The following is a 13,319-nucleotide window of genomic DNA, read 5'->3' as shown; positions in this document are numbered from 1 at the left end:
GCAATGAGACGATCGATTCTGAAGTTTCAATCAGTACTGAATCCTTTGCACAACTGCGACGATTGACAAAGTGCATCCATATGGGCCCTCTTTCAGCGACAGCGCTGCACTTTCACTACATCCCTTCTCAGATCCCAAGCCATCCAACACAGCTAGGGCCCCATGCATGTATGCATGAGGGTCCCTTCTTCAAGCACATCCTTACAAGTCAATCCATATCTTAATACGTTGTTGTCACGTCCACATCATCTCAACAACCTGTCCTAAGGCTTTGTTTAGTTACATCCAAAAACCAAAAACTTTTTAAGATTTCTCGTCACATTGAATTTTGCGACACATGCATGGAACATTAAATGTAGATAAAAAGAATAACTAATTACACAGTTTACCTATACTTTACGAGACGAATCTTTTAAATCTAATTAGTCCATGGTTGGACAATAATTGTCAAATAAAGAAAGTGCTACAGTCCAAAAACTTTTGGCCTCCTCAACTAAACAAGGCCTAAACAACCCAACGAACCCCCCCTAAATTTTTTGTTTGGTGAGTTTTGTCCAAACACCCAACCCAACCTCCTCTTGACAACCATGCATGCCAACTGCCAAGACCAAGGAACAAGGCCAAGCAAAGCAAGCTATGTCGATCAGGTGCATAGATATAGTAGAATAGTATGCCAACTCCTCTTGCTTCACTCCTCAACTTGCTTTCTCCTCCTTCCCCCTTTGAAATGATCTTCCCTACTCTTCCAAGAAACCTAACCTACTAGTCACCACCATTTGCAAACATGCATGCATGCAGCTTCCCCATAGCCGTTCTTGGATTTCAGCTGCTCTCAATCACATGAACAAGTGGACATGGATATATAGATATACATCCGTGGACGGATTAGCCTTGCAAACAGTAGGGTTTCGCCATGCATAAGCACGGGCAATTGGGCATGGGCATGAGGATAAGATGCCGCCTCCGGCCGAGCAGCAGTCGCCGGCGATGTCGGCTTCTCGGCGGCGACACGGCCGCCTTCTGCGCGTCGCTCGTCGAGGGGCTGGCGCACCTCGAGAGCACGCTGGAGGTTGATCATCAGTCGGGGACGGTGTCCATGCGGTGGTGCGCCGACGCCATGCGGCTCGTGAAGCGGATGCAGCGCGAGATGCTGGCCATCTTCAGGAAGGCCGACGTGCCCGTGGCCGCAGGCGCCGCCGGCGCCGGCGCCGGGGACTGGTTCGAGCACTACATGCAGGAGACCGCGGCGCTGCTCGACTTCTGCAACGCGTTCAAGGCCGCCGTGTCGCGGATGCACCGCTACTGCATGGTCGTCGACTTCGCCGCGCAGGTTATCGTCGGCGGCCGCGGTTGCGACGGCGGTGCAGCTGCCGCTGCCTCGCTCGTCGTGGAGCCGTGCCAGGCCCAGGGCCAGGCGGCGTCGTCGGCCGCGTTCCGCGACAAGATGGCGGACGCGAAGGCGGCGGTGGCCGAGGCGGAGCGGCTGGGGAGGGCGATCATCGTCTCCGGCGCCGGCGGAGACGACGCTGCTGGTGGCATGGTCGTCGTCACGCTCGTCGCCAAGATCACGACCTCCATCCTGTCCATGTTCGTGCTCCAGGCTCTAACCGCCCCATCACCAGCCACCGTCGACGACAACGGCGGCGCCCGGCCCACGATCGCCTCCGTCGACGTCGACGTCGTCCCTGAGCTGGAGCCGTGGTGCGAATCGCTGTCGTTGATCCACGCCCGGTTCCCAAGCCCCGCAGCCGTGGCAGAGCACGAGAAGGTCGCCACGGCGGTGCGGGACCTCGTCAATGGCAAGGTGGACGGCGGCGGCGGCCGCGACGGCGAGCAGCAGGAAGAGCTGCTGAGGGCACGGTCAGGTGAGCTCAGGGAAGGCGTGGAGACGTTCGACTGTGTTCTTGACGAAGTGTTTGATGAGGTGATCAGGGGAAGGAATGAGATGCTGGGGATCCTCAGAGACAAGGCTCTAACCTGACCATGAGGTGAGTTTTAGATTAGCCTCTGGATCATCAATCCATTAATTGACCTTGTGCAGGCTGGAGGTCTTCAGAATTAATGCTGGCCGGGCTTTATGCTGATTTCTGTCTGATTATTAGTTGGATTTGTTTTGCAAGTGGTGTAGAAATGTAAAAAAATCTTCAGTGTTGGCGTGTGTATGTAGATGTGCAGATCTGTTTTCGTTCCATTTGGTTTGTGATTTAACTTGTATTGACACTCTGTCAGAAATGAAATTCTTTTGCATGTACTACTGAATTCATTTGCAACTACTGAATACTTTGTAGAAATGAAATTCTTTCGCATGTACTACATGCCGGAACCAACTTGTATCGACAGTCTGTCAGAAATGAATTCTTTTGCATACAAAAGATTGCTATGTGAGAATAAATTGGCAATTCAATGCTACTACTTAGGTAAACACAGATCCCATGTTTTATACTTCTTACATACATAAGGCTGTTCAATGAAAAGAGCTTCAGAAATCAAATGTACACGAGGGTTGAAATTTTCAAAAAATCAGACCAAAAATCGGCTCTATCCTGGAGGAAATTCCATACTGCAGTTTTCTATTGTATGGTACATTTCAGTAAGACCACAGAGAATTGCAGGAGAATCATGGCCTCACTACACCGTCCTACAGTGGTGTGGTAATAATAATACATTGTGCATGGACAATCTGGGAAGTCCATGCCCTGCTTCCCCAGACATCCATGGGCCATATTATCCAAAGACAAAGAATAAACAGAGCTTTACGGAGAACAATGAAAAACCAAACAGCTAACTCCTAATCCGCCTATGTCAACTGCAAAAAATGAAAGGCGGGAACTGGCCTGCAGGACTGGATGGAGAGTGACAAGTGTAAGATGGCTTGCAGTATATAAAGTATAAACACCTTGGCAGGGTCATAAAGTTTCAATAGACAGTCTTGTGGATAGCTGAGCTATATCAAAAATACAATCCCTGATCTCTCTCTCTTCTGCCCCCCATCACTTGGAAGGGTGTGTCATCTTGTTAGTTGTGCACCACTGTGTCTCTCTTCTGATCGATGATGGAATAGCTTCGCTATTGATCGCCTCTCACAATCCTGAAAAATTGTAGAATAACAAAATAAATTCTCGAACAGCATCATCAATTAAATTCAAAATGATTAAGGCTTGAAATTTTCAAACTAGCTACTTTGGACAACTGTACCCACCTTAAACATATTGAGACGAAATGGTTTGTCAGGATTTATCCTCCTTAGTTTCAAGTAAGTATATGCAAAGCTGAGTTGGTCACGGGGTGTGAACCGATCAACCTCATTGTACCACAGGCAAGAGAATAAGTTGGACATCGGTGTGTGTTCTCTCACGATGAAAGAGCCTTCAGGGACATCTGTAGAAAGTGAAAATTGTTAGGTCCACAGAACTCATACAGTAGTATCAATACTAGCAGGTAATAGAGCATACAGCTTGGTAGCAGCTTGTTGGGATCTGATGGGTTGAACCTTGTCAGTCCATCTGCTTGGTAAAACTCAAATTGCTGATCAATTATTGTATGATTGAACTTGTTCAGCTTTTTATTTTGTGCTACTTCCTCCCAAACGCAATGCCGATCATAGTGATTGGAAATAGCATATTCATAACCATGCCGCCAGAGAAAATACTCTAGGATAAGAATTGGATCAGTTTGTAGTCTCAGTTTGCTGTCTAACCAGATTGAGAACCTGATACAAGTAGTAATGTACTTAGCGATATTGTTACAGGTGGTAAAAATAAATAAAATGAAAGAACATATATATAAGGGATCCTTGAAGGATGCAGAATTGAGCACAAGGTCTTCTATCTGAATGAGCACACTGGTACTTCATCAAGTGAATATGTAAATTTACTCATTTTTACAGCAAAAGATATAAAAAAAGTTTGTTGCATGCTTCTCTAAATCTCATGCAATATTCATAAACATTTACAGCTTTGATTTTAAATGTCCTAATAGTTAAATCAAGAAGGTTTCTTTATAAACTTATTGCTTGGATCAAATCAAAACCAATATACATATGCGTGCAAAAGAATAAAAAACTTCTGTTGCCTGTGGATTGTAATGCAAATGGACAATACAGCATACCAGGAACAAACAAATATTATAACTGTATACATCCAGATGAGGTCAACAGACCTAGAAAGTGATGACAGTAACAGTGATAAGCTGACAACTCAAGAAAGAATGAATTACTACTTCGAGATATCAGTCATGCAGACAAGCATGTGGAGCCATGTGATGAGTTCCAGGAAGTGGGACTGTTGGAATGTGTAATGTGCACTGCAAACAGAGAGGTGGTCCCAGAGAAAGGCAAGGGTTGCAAAACACCTTTGTTTGTTCTCTTGAAAAGATGACATGCATGCACATAAGAAATAACGGTACTGAAAAGGTGTGTTGACCAAAAGGTAAACTTCTTTTCCAGAGTATACAAGGTCAAAATTTGAGAAACTCACTAAAACAGAATACTTCAAGAAAAATAATACCAAGAAATTCAGTATAATTAGACATGCACTGTCATAGAGAAATTCACTCTTACTCTTACCTCGATGATGGGAATAGCCTGTGTGCCAAAAATTTTGGTATTTTCCCTACTCTACGCATGTCATTATATGGCATATTCTTAATCAATATGATCTTCCATATACCAATGAAACCCATGCTGTCCATTTTCTGGCCTTCAGATTCTAATGTTTGCAATGTCACTTCATCCAAAAACATAGCAAAGCAAACTGTCTTCTTTGAAAGGCTTGTAATCTGCGGAAGAGTAATAAGAAAGACATTTCTAAGAAATGTTACAGGATCTACATGTCATGAAATAAATCCTCAAACAGCAACTTCAGAAGCATCTTAAAATTCATGGCAACATTGGAATGATGCGAAGGAGAGATCAACAGCTATTTAACTTAGTACATATTAGAGAATGTGGTTATGATAAAAAAATGCAAAAGGATGTTGATAGTGTATATATTTCCATATTAAAAGACTTAAAGAAAGATATAATCAGTGCAGTATTATAAGAGAAGTTGCATTTCGCAGCCCTATTATCTACGCACGTTTCTTATGTGTTCCTCTGAAAATAGAAAGCCAGAGAAGTTCACTGTAAATGAGTTAACTAGGATATAACTATATGAGACAAGACATAACAAAATGATCATTTGACCTACGGAACCTAGAAAAAAATCGATATAAGCTGCCGAACGCAATGTAAGCAGGACACCGGAAGCATAACAAATTTAGTCAAAAATTTAGCATCCAGAAAAATATCATACCGTTTTGCCAAATGGGGTCCTCAGTCGATCAGAATTCCCAAAGATGCAGGATGATACAGCAATGTGGCATTTACTCATGTACTTTCGGTCATCATCAGATATATCAAAACCAGTGCTTGTACCATTTGGACCCTTAACAAAAGCACATTTCAACTGTTGGTCATGAGCTTTGTATGACTCCTCTCTTTCTTGCAGACTTTGGTGGCCGGCAAATCTCGGTTCCCAATATTCTGATCCAACAGGTCTTTCTTCAACTTCTACATACTCCAAATTAAAACTAGAGAATTTCTCATTTCTCGCAGGCTCCACAAGTTGAGCAGTTGAATTGAGAAACTTCATTTCACAAGTTGAACCTGTTAAATTTATCCCAACTTATTAGACAACCATCTGAAAACAATATGCTACTCCCTCATGTGACAAAAAAGTGAAGTTTTAAGTCATCAGCAATCAAACTATCCAAACTTGACCAGTTGACCATCGACATTTTTTTTAAAAATGATGTTGAACATGTAGATTTGTGTTGAAAAGTAGTTTCATAATGTCCTATATGCATATATACTTCATGTATGTGAAAAAGTACATTTTCAAGACTATGTCATTGGAGGAACTGATTATTTCCCTTGTCAAATGTTGAAATCATATTCATACACCTCAAAATGAAGCTCACGATTAATGATTTCAAACCAACTTGCATGAACTATTAAGGCAAAAAGCATAATGACATTGTAGTGCTGCAAACATGCTCACACAACAGCAGTCCCATGCATGTAAACAGTTAGCTAGAGAATCGGGAGCTGCAGAGGTTTAGAGAATCACGCCTGGTTTCCCTTATAAACTAGGTCAATTATATCCTTCTTAATCAAAAGGCAGAGCAACTGCCATTACGTTAAAAAAAAGTTTTCACGCGGTTATTGGGTTCCAAAGCCAAGAGCAAATCATGAACATGTTGTGACGCCATAATACTAGTTGGCAGTCCAACAACAGGGGGTCCAAAGTCATGCTACTCGAGTTGCAAGACACATCCTCACCAGGTACAATAGGCATGTTGTTCAGGCTCTAAGATGCTGGTAATTACTAGGTGCCGCAGCACCTGTTAGAGGATCCATAAAAGAAGAATTGTGTTTCTAAACAAAATAAAGATCTTTATGAGTCAGTACAGATAATCAAATATGAAACAAAATTTTAACCTCATTTCCAACATAGAATTACCAATTAGCTACAGAACAATAGTAGAGCAAAAAAGAAAAGAAAAAACAGAGTTTTTAAGTTATCCGAAGCTAATGGCTCACTGGAATCAAAATGTCTAAGAAGTTAAACTGTTACATAAGGATTCAAAATTTTCAAATTGCAAGCAACTTCAAAGTGGCAAATAACTTACCAGACTTCTTACGTTTCGGTTTCTTCTTGGACACACGCTTCTTATCTCCAGTACCTGAAACCTTCTTTTTGTCTGGGCTACTAATATCATGATGACTATCAGTGCTCCCTCCACCTGCTTCTGTGTGCCTCTCAGTGGCGACCTCGTCCTTCTCAGCACCCTCATGGCTGCCACCACCAAGCTTCCTCCCACCATCAGATGAATGCAGGTGAGCATCCTCCAAATCATCCTGCGCATCGATGCCATCATCATACTCATCATCTGGATCAACCTCCCTCACCCCTGTCCCTGTGCCTCCCATGGCTGCAGCCTCATACTGCTCCAACTCCTTCCTGCCACCCTCATTGTACAGGGTCCCTCCTTTCCCACCTTCAGACGCCTCTGGAACATCCTTAGCGCCACCGCCAGTCTCTAGAGTCAACCCTTTATCCTCGCCACCTGCCTCAGAGGTGGTACCTTTATCGCCGCTGCCGCCAGCATCGGCGGAGGTCCCACTTCCACCCGAGATCTTCTCCTTCTCGTCCTCCGTGTAGTCCTCATCGCGGCGCCTATCATCCCTGTCCCAGTACCTGGAGTCCCGCGCACTCCGGCCGCCCCCGCCGTGCCCGAACTTGAGCTCCTTCCAGCTCTTACTCTGGTTCCACTCCGGCAACGCCTCCCCGGCGCTCGAATCTTGGCTGATCTCTACGAAATCACAGAGACAAGGCAACCAAGCGGAGGAATTTTCAAATCAAGCGCGCAATTGGAGCTTCAACCACACATGAAACTGGATCGAGAACTCTCGGGCGGCACCTAATCGCGCCACAGAAGAGCCCGGACGCGCCAAAGACGCGATCTTTTTATAATTGAGGAAAGCGAGAGGAAGAAGGCCAACGGGCGCGAGGAACCCAACCTGCGGGGCTGCGCGAGATGCGGCGCGAGAGGAGGAAGACGGCGGCGAGGAGGAGGAGCGCGGCGGCGACGGCGGCGGCGGCGGCCGGCGAGCGGCGGCGCGGGGCGGGCTTCCCGGGGCGGCGGATCCGGGAGGTGGGCTTGGCGGAGGCGTGGTGGGGCCGGTGCCAGTCCGGGAGCGCCTGGTGGTGGTGGCCGCGGGAGTCGGAGAAGCCGCCGCCGTACTGCTGCCTGAACTGCGCCATTAGAGGCCCCCTCGGCGGAGGTGGCGGTCGACGGCCACCAGCACCATGAACGACGGAGAGGAGGGGGAACGGGAAGCAAGAGGAGGAGGGGCTTTCTTGTAATTCCGGCGGGGATTGGTTGGAGAGGGTTGGTTAATTGCACGTGATGATGGTGAGGATTAGGAGCGGCGGCGAGCGAATGACTATTGGAGTCACCGTCGACGGGGTTTGGTGAGATGGGAAGACATGCGAGCCGACAAAGCTAGTACATTTATACACTGTAAATCGCATTACTGCAAATGCGATACTCAATTACAGACAGTATATAGTCTATTGGTTTAAGACACCAAGATTTTGTGCTATGGATAGTCTCAGCCTAAAAACTACTATGATATGATTTCTAATTGTCAAATTTAAACTATATAAAAAATTATATTTCCAATAAATAGTTTTCTTTAAAATAGAATTTTATGCAATCATGTCTTTTCTCTCATATCGTTCCCACTTTTTTCCTTATCTTGTTTATTTTCTTCTCTCTGTTAGTTTCAATGTCACATCTCATTTTAGTTAGTTAGTTGACACCTATATTAATGTACATAGAAATCATCTTAGTTTCTAGATTAGAAGTGTATTAACAAGTTCTATTAATGATCAAAGTGGAGTAGATCAAGATGAGGATTGACTTAACGAACCGGTTGCAACTGTGAAGGGCAAGTCGAAGGCTTTGAAGTGAGGGACCGCGTGTGACAGTGAAGCTTAAGCAAGACTTGGCGCCGATGGACCGAGGCAGCAGTGAAGAACAAGTGAAGTCAAGATCGATGAATCAATACGATCACTTGACGATATGAAGTGGATCATATCATTCGGTGTTTAGTTGGTGCATGTGTTGCATTAACATCGAATAAGATGGAATGGAATGCACAAGGCAAAGATATAACCTAGGGTATGTTCATTTAACGGTTATAGGTGCGTAGAGAAGTTGATGATCGAGTTTAGGATAGATGCTCGTACTATTAAGAAGGGCAAACTTGTTAGGATCGAGTGGCGTGGCAAGATGAGTGCCTAACTCATTTGGAAAAATATTGTAAAAATGCTAACACATATGCCTAATGTTTTACATTTTAGCTCATTTTCTCAAAAAAATTACATTTAGCGCCTTACATGACATAAACTCATCTTTGGATCTTGGAGGTCGGGGCCATAACTCATGGCTCCGAGGTAACACATCTTGGCGACATCAATCTTGGCTCTGAGGTGTCTGGCCATACACAGCAGGGCATTCTAGGTGGTACTAACGTGGCTAGTACCTTGGAGCCGAGATTTGTAGCTCCGACCTCGGAGCCATAGATCCTGCCACCGAGCTTAGATTCAGAAACAAATTTTACTACCTGAGCTTACTCTCATTTATTCCTCCTCTCTCTCGGATTTTTGCCCTTCAAAGAATCAACTACGTAATCAAAACGATTTAACTGCTGACAAACGTGATCAAAATACATAAAGTTTAACAGCTGATAGTGAAGGCTGGCATCAGCTTCCACCTTCAGCATGTACACCAAACTAAGGTTTTTGGCAATTAGCATGAGCAAACAGATATGCATATATTTACACAAGAAAGATCGTACAAAAATTATCATTGAATATAATCTCCCAAAGTTTCAGATTCAACTGATTTTTGGTGTTTTCGCAAGGCCGTAGTAGATTTACTCGTTCCTGACCTGACCTGATCGGTCGACTCATAGAAAATTAGATTTGATAGGTAGTTAGGTAACTAGACAATGTAGTTAGCAAATTTATTTTATATCAGTAGATAGAAAATTTAGATAGATGTTTAGCTAGGTTATTAGGCGATGTAGTTAGACAATGTATTTGAACTGTATGAATTTTGTTTAATTTGAATGTCTATAGATTTCAACATTATGTAGTTGATTCTACGAAGGGTAAGAATTTGAGAGGGAGGAGAAACAAATGAGAATAGGCCTAGACAGTAAAATTTGTTTCTCAACGCCAGGATCCATGGCTCCGAGGTCGGAGCCACAGATCTCGGCTCCGAGGTCGGAGCCAAGATCTGTGGCTCTGACCTCGGAGCCGAGATCCGTGGCTCCGAGATATCAGTCGCGTCAGTGCCACCTAGGATCACTGCTATGCATGGTCAGACACCTCGGAGCCAAGATTTATGACGCCGAGATGTGTTACCTCGGAGCCATGAATTATGGCGCCGACCCCAAGGGTCCAAAGATGAGTTTATGTCATATAAGGGGCCAAATGTAAATTTGTTTCAAAAAAGGGACCAAAATATAAAAAATTGAGACACATATGCACATGGTGGTGTAACTTGGTGGTGTTGACATATTTCTAAGCTTGCGAAGCGAGATTCAGCGTCTTCATAGAAATGAAATGCTTATTTTTCACTGTGCTAGAGGTGGTGTTGAAGAGGAGACGAAGTCGCAGGAGTGTTTCTTGTCGAACGCTGAGGTTGGCAGCGTCGGACGCTAGACCTATGTCTGACATAGTGTTGGCAGAACTGCGTGCATTCCCGTGGGTCGTCAACACATCAGACGCTCAGGCATTGGCGTGTCTGACGCACATGGCGTTTCTCAGGGTTTCACGAAGTGTACGCGTTGGATGTTGCGGCGCGTTCGATGACCATCCATCGAATGCGTTCGTTGGCGAGGAACCGGTTTTGGTACCTCTCTGAGTAGCGTTCGATGTGAGACATTGGCGTTTGGTGATTTTTGTCGAAGCGTCTGGTGTAACCGTGTTAGGTGCTTATGCGAGATGGCCATTGGCGGCAACGACTTAATTTCATATGGCTAGTGATATTGGCAATTTCATGAGCATCGAACGCTGGCTGGAGTATCAGGTGCGTTGCACCTGCACGTCTGATGCACATGCATTTTATCATGTGAAGGGGCAATGGCTAGTTTGGCCCTTAGGGCTATAAATAGAAGTGGTGGCCGGCCTTGGGTCTATTGGCTGAGCACACTAAAGCCTTGGTGACTTGTCTGGTGGTGCTTGGGAGCCCTCTAACTCACTCATGCTTGATAGTGTTCATCCGATCGAATAAGAGAGTGATTCTAGTGTGATTGCATTGAGAGATTGCATCGAGTGGCACTAGGCGTTCATGTTGCCAGTCGGTGGTGCTTGTTACTCTTGGAGGTAGCCACCTCCTAGACAACTTAGAGGCCTGTGACTCCATGTGAAGTATGCAAGGAGGTTGTGCAATGCTCTGAAGAAGAGATTGTGAGAAGCATTGTGCTCACCCCATGGGGTCGCAAAGAGCAACTCTAGTAGAGCGAGATGCGAAGGACGACAAGTAGTCCAGCCAGATCAAGTCTAGAGCTTGTGGTAAGCACTCTACATGGGAGTGTGTGACTTATCTCAAGAGGACTTAGCTTGGTAGCAACCAAGTGAACCTCGATAAAAAATCACCATGTCAACATTATCTACTCTTCTCAATGGTTTGCATTCGCCATACAAAAGCTTGTACTTACAATTCTTGATATAGTGCTTGTGTAGTTGCTCTTGTAACTAATTTAGCTTGTTATTTACCTTCTTACTTGTGTAGCTAGAAGTAGCTCCCGTTGTGTGACACAATTTGGTTTGTGTAATCTTGTTAGTTACATTGCTTAGTTTGTGTAGCTAAGTAATTTACTCTCTCTAATTTGACATTGGTTGCCTTGTTATTGAGCTTTGCTAGTGAGCTTAGGCTTTTGTGCACTTTGCATCACTAGTTTGTGTAGGTGTTTCCTGGTTTGGTTAAAGTACTAGTCGCGTATGTTTATGTGATTTTAGAAGCTAGAATTGGTTAGGTAAGTACTAGCTAGCCGACACCTTTGTTGCCTAATTAGGATCTTTTAAGGTACCTATGAACTTAGATAGAAGGATGTAGTCTTGGCTACATGGATAGTTTTAATTCTGCATATGTTTTGGTTAGCTGGTGCCTTAAGTTTTTAGAAAAAACTATTCACCCCCTCTAGTCTGCCATCTCAACCTTTCACCCTATAGATCCTACGCCCTTTGGCTGGCCATGGCCATGCCTACACCCACTCCTAAGTGCCCAGGGTCAGCCACAACCCTTGCCCTAGCCACCCTAGCCTTCGTTGTTGTGCTGCCTAGCTAGCTAGGGACGACCAAAAGTGCTCTAACTGCTCCTATAGCAATAGTTGGCTAGCCAAGGCTAGCCCCAGCTGCCCTAGCCTTAGCAGTAGGTGCGCCCTAGATGGCCATGGCTCGATGAGGACTTGACAATGTCTTCCTAAGAACATGCATAGAACGGTCCTATTAGTGACATAATTGAAGAAATGTGCTCCATCACCTAGTGAAAGCCCAAGTTTGGTTTTGGTAATTAATGACACCAAGTTGCTAATGCCTTGTGTTTAAGTGATTTGAGTTAGGCATAGCAACACATGTGATGAAGGTGCATGGTGGCATGGAGAGGTGGCCACATGATTACAAAGAGATGAAGCATGATGTGGAGATCATGGTGATAGACGAGGAGCAAAGTTATCAAGGCAAAGGTATAAACATAGGGTTTTACTTTTGCCGGTCTAAGATGAGTAGAGAAGTGATTGACCGGGTTTAGGATAGATAGGCGACTATCAAGAGGGGAAATCACGGTTATCTCTCGAATCAAGTGCTACTAGGTCCATATCTTGAGCATATGCATTAGGATCTAGTAAAGTGCTAACTTAACTCCTTTGGTGAAAATGTTTGTGAAAAGCTAACACTCTTGCTCTTTGGTGGTGGACACTCGTTGGTGTTAGCACATTTACAAAGGAGGTGGTTTTCCTAGGGTTGTGAGGAGTGTGGGCTCCTCTCTCCCTCCCGCCGAGCTTGCGAGGCGGGATTCGGCGCTTTTGAGAAAAATAAGTGTATATTTTCTATTGCGCCGGTGGGAATTTTGGAGAAGTCGCGGGAGTGTTTTCTCAGTGAGAAACACTCACCGGACGCTGAGTGCAGAGGCACCGGACGGTGTCCTCAGAGTCCGGTGTGCTTGACCCTGCTAGGGTTGAGCACCGGACGCACTCTGAGAGCGTCCGGTGGTTAGCGTCCGGTGTGAGGGGTTTTTGCAACCCTCTCTGCGCACGAGTCCGGTGAGCACCGGACCGTCCGGTGCCCAGCGTCCGGTGAGGTCGCGAGTTTGACAAACTCTCTGCGCATGAGTCCGGTGTGCACCGGACGCATCCGGTGTGGACTTGCAGAGCGTCCGGTGCGTTGCAGGTAGCCATTAGAAACTGACGCGCGAGATCCAAGATCGACACGTGGCCAACTCCAGTGCACCGGACGCAGGGGGTCGAGCGTCCGGTGCTCACTTAGTAGCGTCCGGTGACCCCGTTTTCAGCCCAGTGAAAACAGCCAACGGCTAGTTTCTTTGAGGAGCTTATAAATAGAAGGTGGCCGGCTTTGGGAGGTGAACTCTTGCACATTTGATTACTTGAGACATACATTGAGCTAGAGAACACTCCCTCCACTCATCTCCTTGCTTGATTGCTAATCCTAGTGAGATTGAGTGAGATTCAAGTGCATTGCTTTGAG

At 45.3% G+C, this 13,319-nt stretch overlaps 2 protein-coding genes across 2 annotated transcripts; one reads left to right on the top strand and one right to left on the bottom strand.

The window, feature by feature from the left end:
• Window positions 553-2,254, top strand: LOC8076750. The gene has a single exon (XM_002450448.2). It carries the CDS (start codon window positions 914-916, stop codon window positions 1,979-1,981), a length of 1,068 nt encoding a protein of 355 aa, XP_002450493.2. The 5' UTR covers window positions 553-913; the 3' UTR covers window positions 1,982-2,254.
• On the bottom strand, window positions 2,383-8,148 carry LOC8056287. The gene is made up of 7 exons (XM_002449136.2): window positions 7,562-8,148; window positions 6,670-7,353; window positions 5,292-5,644; window positions 4,565-4,776; window positions 3,453-3,709; window positions 3,200-3,378; window positions 2,383-3,088 (listed from the first exon to the last, which is right to left on the bottom strand). Exons 1-7 carry the CDS (start codon window positions 7,803-7,805, stop codon window positions 3,008-3,010), a joined length of 2,010 nt encoding a protein of 669 aa, XP_002449181.1. The 5' UTR covers window positions 7,806-8,148; the 3' UTR covers window positions 2,383-3,007.

Source organism: Sorghum bicolor, chromosome 5 (genome assembly GCF_000003195.3).
Source record: "Sorghum bicolor cultivar BTx623 chromosome 5, Sorghum_bicolor_NCBIv3, whole genome shotgun sequence".
NCBI lineage: Eukaryota > Viridiplantae > Streptophyta > Magnoliopsida > Poales > Poaceae > Sorghum > Sorghum bicolor.
The sequence above is the reverse complement of the archived record's forward strand: the minus strand, read 5'-3'. Positions and strand labels throughout refer to the sequence as shown.